Consider the following 21,043-nt stretch of genomic DNA (forward strand, 5'->3'; position numbering starts at 1 on the left):
GGTTGGAAGGGACCTTAAAGCCCACCCAGTTCCACCCCCCTGCCATGGGCAGGGACACCTCCCACCACACCAGGTTGCCCAAAGCCCCATCCAGCCTGGCCTTGAGCGCCTCCAGGGATGGGGCACCCACAGCTTCTCTGGACATGTAGTGAGGAAGCACTGTGACACCACCAAATAATATGGTACCATATGATATTTTGGACAAGAGGTCAGCAGTGGTTTAAAGCAGAAGTGGAGTTGTACCTTTTTACATCAGCCACGACAGATTTACTGGACTTGGGACTAATGGACTTGCAGTTTATGATGTATGATGCAGAGTATAAAAGTTCTTCCTCTGCCATCTAACTGGGATATGGGAAGATCCCAAAATGATTCTCTTCTTCTCGGGGTTCACTGAACAACCCGTACAACTGGTGCTGGAAGGATGTAGTATCTTTAATCAAGTACAGCTAATTCTCCTGATTTTCAAGTTTTACAGATATAGGTTCTCTAGAAGTTCTAAAACAGACAAAAACAAAAATTTCATAACATTGAGCATTTCAACAGGAAAGGAAAAAAAATCTAACATGCAGTTATAAGATGGGTTCCCTTTCTTTTTTTCTTTTTTTTTTTTTTAAACTTGCTAAAGCAATAACATTGCTAAGTATTTCCACTTTTATCATTGCCTTCTCTCACTGCCCCAGAGGTCACACTACTGTGGTACCGCAAGCAGTGGGTCTCAGATGCACTAATTCTAACAGCTAACATATGGATAAGCTTACAGCAGCAGATCTGGAAAGCACATCAGTGGGTGTTTATGATCTGACATACACACTAGTTGAGTTTCAGATGTTTTTTGCCAGATTGGTTTTAGACTGGCTGTGTGACTGAACACTCAGCTGTGGCTGAACTATGCTGCTTGATTTAGTTTCCACCAGAAGGAATTTAATTTGTGCACAGTAAGATGACTTCAAGATGTAAACCAAAGTATGGTAAAATTCAGATGCCTGGAGGAATCAGTTCAGAAGTGCACACTGAAATACTAATGTGAAGGCACTCAGCACTTGTCTGAAGAAAAAAAAATAAATATCTACCCTGCACTGAAGTACTGTCTAAAAACATGTCAGTGAGCAGGCAAACACGACCAGTTTTCAAGTGTCCTACCCTGTTGTTATCACCCAGCCTAGCAGACAGCTCTTCTCTTACAAAGATTGACTCACAACCAGCCTAATGTGCTTTGGAGATTACACTGGTGTCAGTCTTAGAGGGAGGGGGGATGCTGATCTATCCCTTTCTAGAATAAACATCAGTTGGTAACGTGGTGGGTCATCTTCTTAGTAGTTTGCTGTAATAGTTTTATTCTTTAGATTTACCGAGTTTTAAGTTTCCTGAGTAAAACCAATGATTTAACTTTTAAAAGAAATTTCTTACCTCAGAACTTACATTTGTTGTCAACATTCTGAAGATGTCTTTCTCCCTTCACATACACTCTATGCTAGATCTTTGCCCACAATGCTTTCTACCTTACCCAAGAAGCAAGGAACAACAAAGACAAAAGGTGACTGACATAACTAACCACGTTACATAGGTATATATAAGCCAAAATTTTCCAACTTGACTTAGCTGTAGGCAAGTGAAAGAGTATTGTATTAGAAGATGCTTCCTTGTCTGTGTCACTATTGCAGCTGTACAGAATTTCCTAGTCTAAACTAATTAATGCATGGTGACTGATGGAGTCTTCTATGCTAGAAGAAATACAAAATTCTACTCTTCAAGTCAGATTTTATTAGAATATGTAAAATCACACTTTTCCATCTCTTATATTAGTCAGGACTAAAAGCAAACAGTACAGCTACATTAAATCAGTTTATATCGGTCTGTTCAACTGCAACCAAAATGGAAACACATTTCTTATAATATTGTTTCTGGCCCAGGAAGAAGCAAAATATGCTGAGTGGGCTTCAGTACTGCTTGTTGTTAATTTATTTGCAGAAGAACATGCTCTAGCAATACACAACTTGATAATCTAATTGGATAGCTTCAGCTCATGCTTTTAAAATACTTACAAATAGTATTTTTTTCCTTAATTAATTGGTTTGAGACATAGTCCCATGTACTCTAATCATACTCAATAGTATTAACTCAATAGTCTAATTGAGTCCATAGTAAAACATCCCTGCACAGGCAAGGAAGATGATTGCACAGCACGGAATTACCTTCACTTCCCATTCATCACGTCTACCACACCTGTCTTTTTGAGCCTCACTGGGCACACACAACATGTTTTCCTTCACAGCAGGCAGACAGACAGACAGACAGTCATACTTCCTTCTGTTTTGAACACTGAAGTCAAACCTAAGATACTCCCATACACGAAGCTGAGAATCTAAGAATTAAGGCTCTGGGCTCGGCTCTTTCATGGAATGAATCTTCAAAACACAGAAAGCTGCAATTTTTCCCAGGTTGCTGCCACACTTAAAAATGGATTTTGACTGTAACCCTCAAAGCAGAAGGAAATCATATCACAACAAATTAAACACTGCCAATGCCGTATTTATCTTGTATAATTCCAGAAAAATTCCCGGGATAACGCTGTTCATGGTATCTGGTGATTTTGCTACAGGTTCCTCCGATCAGATGGATTTTTGCTAGTATCAATACAACACCTCTTATGACACTTATTAAGCAGGATCCTAAAAGGCCAACACTATTACCTTCGTAGACTTCTAGTTAAAGGTTGAATTATACATGGACAAGACAGGAAGTCTGTGAGATGTATTTAAAAGAGGATCTGACAGTGACCTTAGGAACCTTTCACTGCCTATAAAGACCAGGTAGTTAAAAGCATTATCCCCCTGTTAAACCAAACCAAACCAACAAACAAATCCTATCACCCAAAATAAAGAAGGGAAAAAAATACAGTAACACATCTGCTCTAAAGATTTTCTTAACTCACACTATAGTGTATTTTGAATACTCTTTTAATCCACATAAATTCCTGTTTAATAAAAAAAAAAGTTCCTTTCATAATTTCCTATTTTCATGTACTTATTAAAAATCTTGAATTAAAAAAAAATGGTAAAAAACATATTTTCCAGTTCTGTTATATTTATGTTAATATACCACCTCAATGCATTTATGCTAGTACATCATTTATGTTAATAAAACATTCTGGTTATACACTACAAAAGTTATCTAGGGTTGTTTTTTTGTTGTCCTGTTTTTTAAAGATCAGATAGATTTTATTTGAAATATGTCTTTTGTTAAAAGCACTTCAATTTATGAAACTTCTTAAACAAGGAATACAAAAGTTACTCCCAATACAGGCCTTTTATCTTCCTCTTTCCTTCAAAAGATTTGAGAGAGAATAACAAAGAATGGCAATTCATGGGCATTAAGCCTTTTACCACATTTTAACAGAATCATTCCTACAAGGCTTAATGCAAATTAAGACTTTCATTAAGTCTTAATTGTTGTTTTGCTAGTTTAAAAAGTAACAAAGACTACTTAAAAGACCAATCTGAATAATCAAGCTTTATGTAGTAATGGGATCAGTTGGTCCCACTGACACAGCTAAAAATTCTCACTGTTGGAAAGATGAGAGTCCAAGTTTGTATTTTATCGTTTCTTCATGCTTAGAATGTACAAAATGAATGTATGTTTGCATACAAGTAAAAAGACAAAGAAACATTTATATAATTGAAATTATCCAGCTATGTAATATGCAAACTAAGTAATCCTCCGTGCTGGGACAAATACTGCTTTATAGCTACACAACTTCAGTACTTTTTTCTTCATGTCTCATATTTGACGTTTTTTTTCTAAGTATTTAGAGTCAATTTTGTCTAAATTAATTGGTGTATTAAAATGAACCGTAAAGACAGTGTTTTAAAGAGCAAATGTGTAGACTTTTATTACTTCACAGTAACGTTACATCTACAAGAATGATGATGACAAATGCCACAACCACGGCTTGAGTCTTAGTGTCATATTCATCAAGAAAAGCTCTCCCAATTAGAAATCCAACCCATGGGTGAACCTCCCTGCAGCAGTTTAAGCTCTTAACCTAACTGTCTAACACACACTTCTCCAAAAATGAATGTGCCTGCAACAAAACCAGTGCCTGAGCGCTCCAGCCTGCTGATCGAGGCAGGTCCAGGCCACGGTGCCAGAGAGCAGCAGAGCGGCTGGGAGGCAGCACATGTTCTTCATGTTGTTTCTTGCCAGCCCTGCTACATAAGCAGGGCAGACAGCCGGATAAGGAACTCCACAGCGCTGCTAATTCCTCTGCACTACTTCACTTTAGCCCTCTCACCCACTGCTTTCCTTCCGATCACCTCCTCTCTTTGAAGCTTCCTTCCTTGCTGCTACTTGCTTCTTCCAGCATGAGTCCTCCTCACACTTTTCTGTGGAATCTCTTAAACTGATCATCAATTACTGTTGAAGTATTGTAATTTGTGTTTCAGAGGAGACGGTGCAAAGCGAAGGAGCCGCAGTGAGTACGGGACAGCCATTTCTAGCTGACTGCAAGCTCTGGCAAACATCAATTTACATTAAGTGCGGATTTCACAATCAGGCTTGAAATGCCTATTGTAAACAAACAGCTCCTTGAGCAGTAATGAAGCCTGTGTACATACACCTACCTCAGAGTTAACTATAAGCTGCAATTAAGGGTTTTATAAAGCCTCTCCACCATGACATCTGAGGTAGGCTGCACTGCGGCCTTCCCTCAGCGGGGCGCTGGCAGGGGCTGTTCCCCTAAGCAGCCTTTCCCCACATGCGTGTACGAGCTCAGGTATCTCTGAGACCTCTTCTTCCTTGTCAAATGGGACTGAAATGGGCGCGAGGGTACTGGTGGGATAATAAGGCAGGCAGGCAAAGGCCAACAGCCAGGCATTCACTGGGATTCCCCTTACTGCTTTCAAAAACAAACCTAAAAACGAGAATTCAGACTGTAAGACGCGCAAACTCCTCACACAGAACACACTATTACATTATAGAAGTCAGATTTCCTACAAAGTATGTGTTTGATGTCAGTTTTTGGGCTTTTAGTTGATTGCTTAGGACATCCAGTGGCCAAGTACACTGACCCTGTAAATAAAATGTTAATCTAGCAGATAGAGAAGGAGCGTTTAGACAAATACCTGAAACATTAAGCAAAATCTTTTCGTGTCTAGCACTACGGTTTACAGATTAGCATAGTTTGTAAATTTCATTAAGCTTTTTCAGGTCATGCTAACATAATCAACCAGTTTCTAGAAGAAACACAGAAAAACAAGTGCTACTACTATCCTAACTTCCTTCTCTCTGTCTGAGACTGACACCTTTCAAACTACAGAGGTAACTTCTGTCCTCTCCTTACCAGCCACTACAAGGCTTGATACCTTCCACCCACTGGTAAGTGCTTGCTGGACTCTAGACAGCAAAAGCAAAAGTCAGAAGAACTAGATTCAACCTTTATTTTATGGCGAGTATAGCTCAGGGCTCATCTTGCTGCAGTTAACGTAGGTTATTTTACCACTTCCCAGAAATGCATTAAAAACCCAATATCATTCAGTCAGGTAAGACTTTGATTGCAGGTCAACGTGTGGATGAGGGTGAAAGGCCAGGTTCTACTTCTACTGCAAAGACATCAAAACCAACAACAAAGCCCACCTTATAACCTCATCCACTTTGCAACAAGACCAGTGACTAAACCAGGAGCAAAGGTGTTTTCCAGTGCTCTTCCACAGTCTCCAGCCATGTAATTAAGACGTATTACACCACAAGAGCTGTGATAGAGAGAAGACCAAAGGGGTAGAACAGCAGAAAACAGCACTACGGGAAGAGCTCTGGCATAATTGATATGAACACTGGAGTATAGATAACAAACTAATGAAGGAAAAAAAGTCCCCTTTGTACACAGAACGTGCTCCTGCAAGATCATCTCCGAAGGCACTGTGGCTAACAGAGTAAAAATCCTGGACGTGATCACTCTTCGCTGTATCTACACAACCTGGCAGTGCTGGAAAACCTGGTTTATTATTTTCCAGTATTCAGAGCTTGAACAACAAGGGTAAAATGCATTGAATATTAGTGAGTGAGCGGAAGCGAAACTAATTTGGGTGCAAAAAAAAAAAAGAAAGAAGCCATAAAATGTGGGACTGAGATGGAAGAGCTTCTTCAACATTGCTCCAGACTGCAGGTGTACGTATGTGTTAGGTTTGTGTAAGTACCAACTGTCTCTTGGCAAAAATTACCTGTTACTGGTTTTGTACTATCCGAATCCAAGACGGGAAACAACAGCCTGAGAATTCTTTTAAGAGGCATGGGCAAAGGGCAGGAAAATTGTGAGAATTTTCAGGAAGCTGCTGAGAGCGTATCAGACGGTGGGTAGACACAACTAAGGATTGCCAGGAAAAGAAAAGTATTGCTCAGCATTTATATTCCTTTTTGCTTTTGAAAAATTAATGCTTAAGCATGATTACTGTATGACTGAAAATTAAAGGAGTCATTCTGGACAACTCCAAAGTAAATATCAAGCGCTTCTTCTCACTATCTTTACTGAAATATTTATAAGCACAATGCTATATAAATTAGTGCCAAACTTTTACATCCTATTCTAGCTACCACGAGTCTCACTATTAAAGCTTAAGCATCAGAAAGGTGCAGGAAAAATCTTATGCCCACAGTTTATCCACTTCAGTGCACACGATTACGACAGGACACAGAATATATAATTGACATCAGAATTTCAGCTTCACGGGTATAGACGCTTTAGTTAATCATAAAATTTTTAGTTGAAAGCCTTGTTTAGGTATTGACCTGCATGCCAGTGACATATAATTTCTAATAACCACAGATACACAGAATAATCTGTAACTAGCTACTTGGCCCATCCAGACCTACAACTTCCACACTGTGATAAGCAGAGAAGCATTGTCCCGTACCGGACCTAAATGAGGGGACCAGCACTGAACCCATGCTGACACAACAGGCAGTGATCAACTGTAGGTAAAAAATGAGTTAGCTACAACTGCACTACAACCAGACTGTCCTAGCTCAAGGATCACTTTGGCTCCTCGACAGTCTTAACCTGAAATGTAAGTGCTTTAGAAAATGGAAACTCCTGGTCCTACATTTGGTCCTAAGATCTTGGTGGACAGCTCATGAGGTCAGGACGTCTGGCCCTAAGAGTCCAAATGAAAAGATGTGATCTCCCAGGTCACCAACACCATTACTCCAGCTGATCAGCACCCACCTGAGCAACCCCACCCCACGGGCTTATGGCCACTCATTCCTAATTCTCAGAGGCCAACTCCAAATTGCCTGTTGGAGATATTAAAGACTCTTTGCCATAAGATTTATGAAAATCATAAATCAGTTTCCAGTTCTGCACGCATCAGCATTTCCCACTCCTTGACACAATGATACATTACAATCCCCATTCAGCAAATTAACAAACGGGAGGACACACAGAGAGTGTTTTTCCCCTAAGCCATCTCTACCCCCGTGGAAACACATTTGGGAACAAGGATTTTGATCTGTCCATGGAAGAGTTAGAAAAGAGCCCAGTGCAAGATAAATCTTGACCTGCTGACACATCTCTTCTATGACTTGCGGTGCCTTCTACTGACTAAGGGATGTTTCCTTCCCTAAATCCAGCATTCCCTCATCGGGCAGCCTACAGAGCTCCCCACCCCTCGTTACAAAGGAACTCCAGGGGAGCCTCACCACCTCTGCAAGAGAGCCACGAAGAAGCAAGCCTGCTATCGGGACCCGGAGCGATGCCCCAGTGACACCCCAATGTGTGGGATGCCACCACTCCTCCAGGTCCCCAGCACAACACCCACCTGCCAACAGCCTCTCGCCACCCCACAGCACGATCACAGTGCTCTGAGGGATGGGGACCAGCAGAGGGAAGCCACACAAAGCCACCTGAGGCAGCGTCCTGGGGCTCCCCCATCCCTGTTTTTGGTACGTCTGGGGGGTCAAGCTGCTCCCCAAAGGCAGCCCAACCCCAAACACAGCCCCAATCCCAATCCCAATCCCAACCCCAAACACAGCCCCAATCCCAATCCCAAACACTGACCCAATCCCAGCCTTAATCCCAGCCCCAATCCTAGTCCCAGTCCCAGTCCCAATCCCTGTCCCAGCCCCAGTCCCAGCCCCAGCCCCAGCCCCGGCTCTCACCATGGTACAGATGGAGGCGATTTTGGAGACTGTCATTAGGATTTCCATCCGCCCAGCGCCATCTTCTGCCCAATCACAGCTCCGAGCCGAGCCGGGCCGGGCCGGGCCGGGCAGAGGGAGGAGGAGGAGGAGGAGGAGGAAGAGGAGAAAAAGGAGGATGAAGGCAGCGGGGCCGGGCAGCCCGCGCCCCCCCCGCCCGCCGCGGGGACGCGCACGGCCCCAACGGCCCCAACGGCCCCAACGGCGGCCGAGGGCGCGCGGCCGCACACGCACGCGCGCACGCTCGCTCGCGCGGCCCCGCCCCGCCCCGCCGCCGAGCAGGCCACGCCCCTCCGCCCTGGCCACGCCCCCTCTCGGGAGCCGCCGGGCACGCATGCGCAGAGGGGAGAAAAGGGGGGCGAGGCGCTTGGGGCCGTCGCCCGCCAAGATGGCGGTGGTGGGCGCGGGGTGGGTGTGAGGGCGCTCGGCGGCTGCTCGCAGCGCTCCAGGCGCTGCATTTCTTAATGTTTCAACCCCCTTTTTTATTTATTTTTTTCGTCTGTGCCCATAGGTTTCAATTTTAGGGGTTGCTGGGTGCAATTCTAGGGGTTGCTGTGCAGAATGGAGAGGTTTGTGTGGAGCCATGTCACTTTCCCACCCCTTGGGTTCAGCTTCCTTCTCTCTCTTTCTTTTTTTTTTTTTTTTTTTTTTTTTTTTGGTGATGAAATGTGCCTGCCTCTTAGGTTCTCTTTTATTTTTTGTTTATTTTTTTCTTTTTTTCTTTCTCTCTTATTTTTTTTTTGTGGTGAAGTTCACAGCCACATCCTACATTGCTAAGGCTCCATTTCATTTTATTGGCTGAATTGGCTTCTATCTGCTGAGGAATGGACTCAACATGGGGAGGAAACAGGGAGGAAGAGAACTGAGGGGAGTGAGGACGAGCGAGCAGCTTCCTTAGTGCGGGTGCTGAAAAGAAGTGGTTACCTTGTGGCATGGGGAGAATGGAATTAGGCACAAATCCCAGCTAAGCAGCAAAAGCAAACTGAAAATTGAGCTAAGGAAACTCCTCTCTCCTATCAACATCACTATAATTGCAGGTTAACTTTGGAGTGGCTTCTGCTTCCAAGCAGCAGCTGTTTGTCAAAGCCATTACTAAAGGGTCCCTCATGGGATGAGGGGTGGGGAGAGTCAAGCACAAAAGACAGACATTTGGGATCCTCTCTCCTTTTCTTAATCAGCCTCTAGATTAACAGCTCTTTGCCTTCGTTGAATCTGAGATTTGCCCAACCTAGTTTCAGACGTCTCCAAAATGAAGTTGACCTGTAGAACAGGCATTTATATCAACTGCTTAAGGTGTCTGCTTGGGAACGAGGTGAATCATCTCCTAGATGTGCCTGTTTGTCTGAGGACTACAACGGAAATCTGGATGACTAGTCCAAGATGTTCATATCTGCATTAAGGAGGCCTAAAATTAGCTATGTTTCACCCTGGCTTTTTTCACATTTGGGAAACATATAGCAGATTGGGATGCATTATTATTAATGATACTATTTAATAGGACCTAGATCATAAAGACATCACTGAAAAAAAAGATATTTTAATAACTATAAATTTAAATTATGATACATCTGTGATTCCGTGGTTTTCAGAAGTAAACATTTTGTAGCAACTAAATGAATGGAAAGAAAGATTAAGTTTTCCTTCATGTGAAACATATTATTTATGTCTTTTAAAAGGTTTCTATCTGAGCTATTTATTGAAACCTGAGATATGCTCAAGCATTTCTTTTATATAATAGACATGGTCCAGAAGTGTGTATTTCATAAGTACAGTATTTGAGAAAATGAATACCTCCTGGATGACTACATTCAGAAACTGTTGCCACAGAAACAATGGGGGAGGACAGCATCAAGGGGATGAGAAATAAAAACAAAAGAAGTGGATTGGCCACCCATGAGCAAAAAGACCAAGGGAAGATACATGTATTTGACCAGCTAGACACGCCAAGCCATCAGATACCCAGCAATTCATCTATTGAAATACAAAGCTGCAAGATCCATATTTAATAAGACTCTTTTACAGTATTAGGCTCTCTACAAAAGAGAGTCCTGTATAACGTGGAGTGGACAAAGTATTCAAAGAAGGACACGAGGACTGTATGGCAGGATGCTGTCTCCCCGGAGCAAGAATGCAAAATGTGATTGCACTATTGCAGAATTCTACAAGATTATCTGGGAGATAATTCAGTTTGCAGCCAATAAAGTGGCACCGAGTGGAACCGTACGGGCTGTAGAAAGCTGAATACTGAAACACTGTCACTGCCTATTAAAATGTGAAGAAATGATTGGACATTATCGCTTAATTGTCACAATTGGGATTTAAAGTTAAATATTCCATTATTTTGACTGGTTTGGGTAGGGTAGACTTAAGATTGTGTGTGTGTGCATACTTGAGAAGGCAGAGCTTTGAGAAGAACTACAGAGTTGATGTAATGTGTGTAGATCAGGATGGTAACTAACCCTGTCTGAGAGGAGATATCAGCTGTATCTTGTATCTCCGGGGAGAGACAAGATCCACCTGACAAAGTGAGACAAGGGCATCTTTGCCAGCCAGCCTGGACAGGAGAATTTTCAGCTGGGGACAGTGGGAGGGAGGCTGTGACACATGGGGAAGAGAAGAAATGGTGATCACGGGTGGTAAGAAAATGGTGCAACATGCTGGGAATAAGAGAGACCACAGGAACGATGAAACAGGGTGTGAGGGGCCACCCACCCCAAGGGTATGTGCACGAACGCCTACAGCCTGGGAAACCAGAGCTCTGCAGGGGTGGCGTGGTGGGAGTTCAAGATTACCTCAGTAGGCAAATTAAGCCTTCTTTAAAGGATTTTTGGAAGTCTCTGATCACAGACCCCAGGTTTTAGGGGGGATTTCAGCCCACCTGACATCTGCTACAAGCACAACACATCACAGTCATGATTTCGGAAGGGCGTCGGGGATGATTTATTGGTAGTGGATGGGCCAGCCACAGGTGGATCTGCCACTTCAGCAAGGAGGAACCAGGGGATGTGGCAATCGGTGGCTTGGTCTTCAAAGCCTTGGCCAGGAGTGGTGTTCATGATCTTGAAGGAGAGCAACAGACTGCAGACACTATGCTTTAGGAGAACAGGCTTCAGGTTATTCAAGAAACTGGAAGGTGGCATCCACTGGGCAGCAGGTCTGAAGGGTGAAGTTTCTCAGGAGAGCACAAGGATGGTCCGTGCTAATCCTGAGGAAAACAGATAGATGTATTAGGATTTTCAGCTATGGGAATGCAAAGCTGGTGTGCTCTGAGGAAAAGGAGTGGCTAAATGGAAAATTAAGTTAAGGTCGAGGTTATCGTAAGATCTGTATTGCTTGGTAAATTTATTCCATTCAAAGGTAGGCACAAGTAGAGTTACTCAAAAATACAGTGAGCAGGTCATACCTGTGGAGATGAGCTGTGTTATGGAGAGCAGTGACTGAATTTACAACAAAAATTAGTTTCCAGTCCAATGTTACAGCGTAGATAAATAGGGGAGTCTTTGGCAGTATAACCAGGGACGTGGCAAGCAGCAAGAGATGTTGTTTTGTCTCTGCATATGGCATTGGTGAGATTCTTGTGGTAATTCTGCACCAGCATCTGGTCTCCTTGTTGTCGAAAGAATGCTGAGAGGTTGTTTGAGGCCAGAGAAAATTCTTGATGTGGGGAGACTTAAAGGACACGATCTTACTGCCTGCCTTATCAAAAAGAAGACTGGGAGGTGACCACAGAGATCTTTAATCTTGCACAGTGAGAGGCGTAACAAGAAAAAAATATCTGTAAATCAAGCAAATTAGAATTAGAAATTACACACTTTTTAAGAGTGGATGGTGACATTAATGGTTGGGATATGCTGCTGAGAGAACTGCTGCTTTCAGCATCTCCTAAGGGTTTCAGCTGAAGAATAGGTGCTTTTCTCACAGAAATGTATTAGTTGAGTAGATAGAATTAGTTCCCTGCCCTTAAAATCTATCACACTGCATGGTGGTTGTTGTTATTATATAATATTCAAATTACCATGACACCTGGAGACACAACTCAGAGGCCAGAGCTCTTTATCAGTCCCTATATAAGACAGAGAGAGAAAATCTGTTCAATCCTCTGAAGAATTTACAATCCAAATATATAGAGGAGTGAAGAGAAAACATGGCAGGTATGAACTGCTGCTGCTCACCCCGTGCCTCTCCTTGTTTCGTAACTCATGGCTTGGCAGGAGCCCAGCTTACTCTAGGGTGTGTGTGTAGGTTGGCTTGAAAAATTGAGGAGTAGGCATGGTACACGGGTATGTTTGTTCCCGTATCGTCTATCTGCAACTGCAGGTGGTTCTGCCGAGGCTGGGGCACGTCAGGTTTTTGTTCCTGTTGGCTGATGGCAGGATTGGTCCCATGAATCTGCTCGCCCTGTCTGCTAACCAGTCAAACCACCGAGCAGCCAGACTGTGGCTGCAGTGTCTGAATGCAGACGTATTGTGTCTGTTGTCAGAGCAGTGTGTAGTATGACCACAGGATCATAACCTAACAGGACCATAGGATAATTCGGGTTGGAAGGGACCTCTGGAAGTCTCTCATCCAACCTCCTGCTCACAGCAGTCAGCTCTGAGGCCAGAAAAGCTTGCTTTCTGTATAAACCTCTTTACTTGTCCTGGAAACGTAATTTTAGATCCAGACATGATAGCACGGGGTTCTAGTCCTTGCAAAAAGATCATCTAAATTCACCGTCTGGATTTTTACTGACACATAACCCAGTGAAGGTCATCCACCATCCTCGTGGCAGAGTAAGCAGCCCTGCTCTGGCAATACACCTTACCTCGTGGGCAACAGGTGTTACAAGGTTTGTGCTACGAGGTAGTGGAGTGAGACATGAAAGAAATTTTTCCTCAACTTTTATGTCACGAGTCCAAGAAAACCTGAAGCTGAATGCAAATTATGCAGAACTGGAATCTTAACCCATTATGTGAGTGAAATTGGATCCTTCTTGGGAACAGCAGAGACAAACAGGAAATATATTTTAAAAGTCGTATCAAAATATCTCGTATTCACCGACAGAAAGTTAAATATCTGGATTAGTAGACTAATCTTTGTAAACTATGTTGTTGGTACATTTTCAAAAATAATTATTTTCAGAGCAGCTGAATGTGCTCTCTGGGAGCCGTGACTGAGGGGTGATGGCTGGCCAAGTGAATATGGAAGGATCCAGGCAAATAGTTAAAACAGGTGAGGCGATACATTTTATTCATAGTTTCAAAATAAATAGTTCAATCATAAACAAATTATTAATAAATTATCACAGAAAACTATACTAACTATGGAAAATTATGAAAACTATACTTGTACTAAAGACAAATATTATTTTGTTCCTTACACTTTTCATTGGTAAATCCTGGAACATTTTACAGAGAAGTAATGAGAAGTAATCATTATTAGACCAACTTTGTAAACAGAAAACACTGGTGAAGGAGAATTCTCTGGCAGAGTAAAACTGGCTCACAATGATTTATACCTTACGATAGTTTCAGAAGACCAAAGCTTTCCTCAGTCATTGTGGCTTTGTTTTTATGCAGAGAGCAATATTTGTTTCTTGCAGAGTTCACAGATAAAGATACTTGGGTACCTGCATTTTTTTACTGCTCAGCTGATACTGGCATCTTGCCATACATATAGCTGGCAAACAGTTAACCTTTTATTACGCAAAGGATTACCAACATCCAAAAAGTTAAAAGTATAAAAGAGAAAATATGCTGCCAAACTGAATATGAATTTCCACCAACAGAACTTAAAATACACATTAGGAAGAGAGGTGTCCAACAAGGCTGTAAAATAAAATCATTTATTTGTGCTGAGATTAACAGCAGATTTGTAAAATGTTATCACACTTTGATTCTCCAGACTCCTTGAAGAACGTGGAGTTCTGCCTGAGCCTGAGAGTAATGCAGTCATTCTTAGAAAAAGAGTCCATTTATACAGCGATAATGTTTTTGAAAGATGTCATATTCTGCAAGATAAATGTGTATAGTTCGGGTCTCTGTGATCTCAATATGAAAGTACGCAAGCTAGGGATGGAAACAGCAACCGTGTGCTTTTTGACATTGTTCTGAGCATCTGCAGAGGCCTCTGCAGAATTCTTTGGAGAAATAGGGCCACAAGTATATCTAGAAATAAGGCTGTTTAATACTGTATCAAAAAAACTTTCTTTTATGGATTTTTTTTTAAAGAAAATTAAATGGATTTGATCCTTGACACAGGCACCAGGGGAACCATTGTTACCAACTCACTTCAGTTTCTCCATAGAATGAAAACCTCAGAAGTCAGTGACAGTTCCTAAGTGCGCTAAAACTAATTTGGAAAATCCATTGCCAGAGGTGAGAAGTACAGGATGCTGCTTCGGTGCGTGTGCTCCCTACCAGAGCACCAAGCAAAGCTTCCCACTGCAGTCAGCAAGACAGTATTTTTGTGATCTTTGCAGCATTTCTCCAAAAGCAAGATTAGCTGTCATGTACTAACAACATTGACGCACAATATGACAACAGGCAGCCTCCAGGTAAGGAGCCTTTGTGTAATTTCAGCCTCCCCCACTTGGTTCTCTACAGCACCAAGATATAAAGGAAGCTGGGGAGGAGTATGTAAAGCAGCATGCATATGGCAGATAGTTACGTAGTGGAAAAAATGATCAATAAGAAGTGGAAAAAATGCTCAATACAGCTTTGTGGAGATAATAAAATTGCTAAAGAACGTTTACTGTTAATAGCCTGTGTTTTTCATGACACTAATGGGTGGTTCATTATTTTTGTTTTAATTGAAACATATGTCACAGTTAGCAATATTTTGTGCTTCCGCTGATCTGAAGCTATTGTTCAAGTGCGTGTTGCAATCAGTTCTCTAACAATGCTCTCTTTGTCAGCAAGACAGAAGTAGAATGATTTTGGTTTCTTCTCTTGGAAGATTTATACCCTGGAAAACCCATAGTTTCCCTCTGTACTTGCAGATGGTCAGTTAAATACTCCCATCTGGTTATACTTACAATTACTTTTCTCTACAAACTGAAAACAGGAACGTACACAGGTTATTGCATGTGCAGCAGAACTAATAAAGCTCAATTTCATATGGGCTTGTGCCCTGTGTCTTTACACTGCAATAACCCAGGCATCACCTCTTTGTCCCAAATGACCCCATTGCCTCCTTCTATTTCCCCCGTGCTTTCATTTCATCTTCCCCCCCCGCAGCACTTCTCCTTGCCATTTGACCTCTATTTCCTTAGCCTTTTTTTGTCCCTTCACCTGCACTGTCCCTCTCGCATGGATAAGCTTTGGCTGCCTTAGAGGGGCACAGATACTATTTATCTCACATTACTATTTTACTTACATGTATTCCATTAAGGATTCCATAGTTGTCACAAATATTAATTAATTGATCCCTAACTGCAACTCTGATCCATAAATCTGTGCTATGATTCCCATTTTACATATGGGAAAGTCAGTCAATGTTATCCTTGGTTGGTCACAGCTTGGTCAAGTTTATCCCTTGCTAATTCCTAGTTTCACTTCTCCTTGACTCGCCGTTATTTTGTTCTTTTTTGGCTGTACGTATTTGTTCGGTGCAGCTGCTGTTGTCTCATGGACAGGGGTTGTCAGAGCGTAGCTAACTCATTATGTTATCACAAGCCTTGTGATAATTTGATAGCTCCCTTCCAACTCCAGTTCCCGGGGTCAGGAGATGAGGATTACTTGAGAAAATCACCTTTTGCTTCTTACAACAAGTTTCTAGCTCAGTAAGCTAGAAAACCTAAAGATGTGAGAGCAGAACATTGAACATGTCCAAAACACAGTGAAAATAAAAGCACGTGCATTTTTTTTTAAAATGCAACTGTTTTAAAGCAGCTGTATCTTGTGATACCAAGGAATCGACTTCAGGTTAATGATTTAGGAAACTGTCATGTGTAAGACTTCAAATGCTAAGGACCATTTCACGTTTTAGAATGGAGGCTGGCCTGCAAAAAGCAAATCACTCAGTGAAGGCTGAAGCTTGCTGAGCACAAATTCCAACAAAGTCCTAGGAAAGAGCATATAATTGGAATTATAAACACATGCGAAGCGCCTGCATGCAGAGCACAGTGTGCTTTTTACTCCTGTGGTTTCTGAATTTGATTCTTCTTTTCTTCCAAGAAGAGGCTACGAAGGCAGAACAGGATTTTCTTTTAGCATCCAGAAGATATGTACAAGTGCAGTAAACACAATGATGTTTGCTGAAAGACTGTTGCAATCTGCTCAGTACTTGAGTTTGCAATAACTCTGCTTACTTCATGCATTATTAAAAAGTGTATTTTGCAGCACTGTTAAAATCATGTACAACTTCGTATGTACTCACACAGCAAAGCAAATTTAATTTGGTGGAATTTGAAAATAAAATTAAATTTGTGTTTACTGGAATTCAGCTAAGGCTAAGTAGAAAACATTCCTTTTCTTGAAATAAAACTACCAATATTTTATGAAGCCCTTTCCTTCCAGCGAGACTCTTTGCCATTTCATAAGCAAAGACAATTATGTTAATGGCTCTGATTAGAACAATTAAAGAGAAATAAAAATGGCTACCTCAGATGCCAGTGAACCAGTGTAATTTCGTAGAGTACTTATGAAACAGAGAATGATTCCACCAACATTTTTACATTACTGATGTTGAGAAGTCAGAATCACAGATTAATACAATCTCTGGTACCTACAGAGGTCTTTAATTCAATCCTCTGCTAAGATTTGCTCCAGCTCAGTTTGCTCAAGACCATGTCCAGTTGAGTTTTAAATAGCTCCAAGGACGTAAATTCCACCATCTCTCTGAGCAACCTGGTTGAGTTTTTGACCATCCTTACATTAGAAATGTTTTAATTATTTTGAATTGGAATTTTCCCATGTTCTAACTTGTGTCCATTGCCTCGTATCCTTCTCTGGCTCCATCTTCTCTACAGATGAAGTGGAAAACAGAGAGAAAATCCCCCCTTTGCCTTCTCCTCTGCTAGCTGCCAAACCCAGCTCTCTCAGCTTCTTCTCTTACGTGCTTCAGCCCCATGAACATCTCAGTGGCTCTTCACTGGGCTTGCTCTGTAAGTCTACGTTGTGTTCTGGGGAGCCCAGAACTAAAAACAGTCCTCCAGATGTGCTCTAACAAGTGCTAAAACTGTGAGAAATAAATCTTTGCCATGCTGGCCAACTAGTGCCCTGGATGTAGCTGCAATAAGGGCACATTGCTGTTGTCCATAAGGATCTTTTAAAAAAGCTTTTTAAAACTGGGAGTGATGTTTCCCTTTTCCCCGTCACCAGGGACTTCACCTGACTGCCAAGGCTTTTCAAACACGATGGAGAGAGGCTTAGCAGCTCCATCAACCAGTTCCCTCAGGACCCTGGGATGCACGGCATTGGGCCCCACAGACTTGTACCTGTTCAGTTCCATCAGGTGGTCTCCAACCTCCAGCATTTCAGCAACAAAGCTCATATTCAGGTCTATGTAAAGCTGAATCTCTTTGCCCTCCAAATGTCAGTTTGCCTTGAAAAAAAGTAATTGGCATGGCCAACCCGGCATAGAGCTCAGGCTGAGCTTCTGTTAAAATTATACTTTATAGTGAATAAAATAGTCACATGCTAGAAATCAGATAAGCAAAATGTAAACTGTCTGGCCCATGCCAGCCTGCAATTTTTCCTAGTGTACTTATTTTGGCCAATCTATTTTAAAGCGATTAATGGCCAATTCTGTCCATGTCTGTTTATTCCTTATAGACATAAATTCTTTAAAGACACCAAGAGTTTTATCTGAGAAAAATCATCACTACTTAAGAACTGACTTTGTGCCACTGAAACCACCAAGAGGCCTGCTACTGCATGAGGGTTAGATTAAAAAAGTGTCCCCTAGCTCCCAGCTAGCAAGTCAAGGACAATCACTGAAACATTTATTGCCAGGGAAAAAAATAACCCAATGACCTTTGTATTTCATGAATTGTGATCATATTCTGTAATAAGAAGAAATGTCTCAGAACTAATCAGCATATTATAAATAAGGTCACTGGGACTGTTGTGTACAGCTCTGATCACTGATACACAAGAGCAATGTGTAGGAACGGGAGCAAATATATAGCGCTTGCTGTGTGTTTGGAATCCCCAAGAGCCTGGATTATGAGGCTTAGTAAAACAAAGGTGTAAAGTGGGTATCACTCTTCTGTGTAAATAATTACAGAAAAAGAAACAGAGCAAACATAATTGATCTTCCAGCTAAAAGTACACAAAAGTTCAGCTGTAAACAAATGAACAGAAAATAACAGTATGCTCCTAAAAAATATCAAGCCCCTCACTTCTTAAACTGTAGTCAGTAACTCCCCAGAAAGATAGGGAAGGGCTTAAGGGGGACTGTGAAAAATGAGATTTAAATATATGTATATAATATATACATTATCAAAACAGGATGCCAACAGAAATCTCCATATTATGCAGATTTGCTGCTCACAGCAGTTCAGTTCCTCTACAGCAAAGGAGTTAAAAGGATCTGAAATTATCATCTCTGCTAGCCAATGAGTGACTAATCATCTTTACTCCAAATATATATATATATAGCAAATCTGATGCTAACAATATGAGGAGTTGTTTGTTCCAGGTTAGATGGGTTGGACTCAGAGGAGGTTACACAGAGACAGGTGACCTCAAAAAAATTAGTGGCACTTACAAGAAGTCTGAGGGAAAAAAAAAAAGTATTAATGAAACCAGTTTCCTGAGAAGCCACTCCATTAGTGAGGGAGGAAAGGATGCTAATTGCTTTTGAAATGATGTTTCATAAACGGGAAGTTTGACAAATGGATTGTATTGTTTGGTGCCCGTGAGAAGCTGGTCTCAGTTACACGACAGGCTCTTTGTACGTTCCTAATGATTCCTAATGGCCAATAATGCGGTACTCGCATATACAAGCAGAATGCCATGTTATTCAAATAAGCAGCTGAATGACAGAATTTGTTCAGTATTTCAGATTTTATGTGGCAATCAAGAGATAATGGTGGAAAAAGGGCATTTGCTTGGCTTCAGTATCAGTCTAGCTGTATCTAGTAACACTTTGAAGCAGCAATTAATGCACAAATAACAGCAGCATACAGAAAACTTCCACCGATGTGTGATGTGCTGACCCCATCATTATTTTTGTTCTGCATATTATTATTTTTTTTTTGCCTTTCCAATGTTCTAGAAGCATATTGTCACTATTCTGCATTCCCCTCTCCATGAAATGCCTTACTGGTGATGCAGCTCAGTTACCGCACCTGCACTGGCACTTAAGCAATTCCACAGTGAGCCCACTCAAGGAGTTTGTCTGTAGTCATCTTCTTGCAAAGCGATTGCTTGCTCTGATGCAAATTTTACTCACTTAAAGCTCTGACTTTTCATATTTACAGAGTGGGTTTTGTGGATGAGGAGTTGGACCAACTACCAGAAATAACCAGGCTGGTAGAACCAGAATCATTGGGAGGCTAGAGACCTGTGAAAAGGGGACAGAAGTATGACTTTGCAACGTAAGAGGATCATTTTGGAAAGAGCGAACAATGGAACAACACGATCAGCTTCAGTGGTGGCACGTAACTTTGGATAGTAACTTTTTAATCAATGGCACAGGGTAAATGCAGTATGGATGGAAGCCTGCTATGGGGTAACCAGTCAACTTCATAATCTTGTTTTAATCTTTCCCATTTAGACTCTCGGTATTGCAGTGCTATCATGAGAGGAACTGCAAATTTCAATCGTCTTTATTTGACACCTAATCTCAGTTATTTCTGTTAAAATTTTGCTCCAGTCATAGTCAGTGGTGGTTTTTTTGTTTGTTTGTTTTTTTTCCCCCACATAATGAACGTGTAATGAATGTGAGACACAGGAAAACCTACACCCTACTGAAGGGGAATGTATTTCTTTTCACCTCAAAGCAATTTACAAACTCTCATTAATTTAAATTCCTTCTGCACCCCTGCTGAATAACCTAACATAAATGGAATGTCACACTCCAGATCTGTGTGTATATCATTTGGTCCTCTGAGCTTAAGAACAAGACAGATCCCACTGCGCATTAGAAACTCAGTGAAGAATTCCTGACAACCCCATGTGCAGAATCGTCATAGCTCATTTATTCTGTAGAGAGAGCTGTTGTCCAGACAGATGCTGCAGAGAAGTGTCAGAAACAAAATGGGACTCTCCCAAAGAAGATATCAGAATCCTGACTCTGGGAACTCAATGACTGGAAATGTTTTTCTGGTATGTTTTCAACACTAAAAAAACAAAGTGATGTTTATCTAGTCCCCACTTCTCTCACTTCCAATGGGCCCTACTTTTCAACATGCTCTCCCTAGCAACTTTCAGATTTGTTCCACCTCCAAGCCAGAAGGACTAGGATGGAAATTGGGTCTACCACAGTGTAGAAATATTTCCAGGGTACGTTAATGGGTGGAGCACCAGCCTGAGACTGGGTTTTTAGTTCTTCGTGGGTTTTTAGTTCTTCATGGGATTTTAGATCTTCATGCTAAGCTGGGTGTAGCTTAGCATGTTCACTCCAATCTTGAGGGTGGTGTTTCTGAAGTAGAACAGGCTTTTTTTTCTATACAGTGTAGGATAAATTGGAATCAGAATCCTACAATTGCAGTTTCACCAAGGAAGAGCAGTTTAGCCTGAGTTTTTGAGGGGATGAAGCATGGCAGTAAGGGGAGCACCTGCAATGTGGAATACAGAGCTGTATCTCCCCTACATCTGCTTGCCTGCTAGCTCTGGTTTCCAGACCAGAACTCACCAAACACCTTGTGCAGCTTTATTTGCTGGAGACGAAAAATATTATTTATTATTTTGTGAGGCGCTTATAA

General features: G+C 41.7%; 1 protein-coding gene across 1 annotated transcript in view; it reads right to left on the reverse strand.

Annotated features, from left to right (window-relative positions):
• USP12 (ubiquitin specific peptidase 12) overlaps positions 1–8,402 on the reverse strand; it is a 36,287-nt gene extending 27,885 nt beyond the window's left edge. The window contains exon 1 of the mRNA XM_084287176.1: positions 8,152–8,402. Within this exon, the coding sequence (XP_084143302.1) occupies positions 8,152–8,199 (48 nt within the window). The 5' untranslated portion in view covers positions 8,200–8,402. The remainder of the gene's footprint in view (positions 1–8,151) is intronic.
• Between the last annotated feature and the right edge of the window lie 12,641 nt (positions 8,403–21,043).

The sequence above is a fragment of the Netta rufina genome, assembly GCF_964035555.1.
Source record: "Netta rufina genome assembly, chromosome: 1".
Classification (NCBI taxonomy): domain Eukaryota; kingdom Metazoa; phylum Chordata; class Aves; order Anseriformes; family Anatidae; genus Netta; species Netta rufina.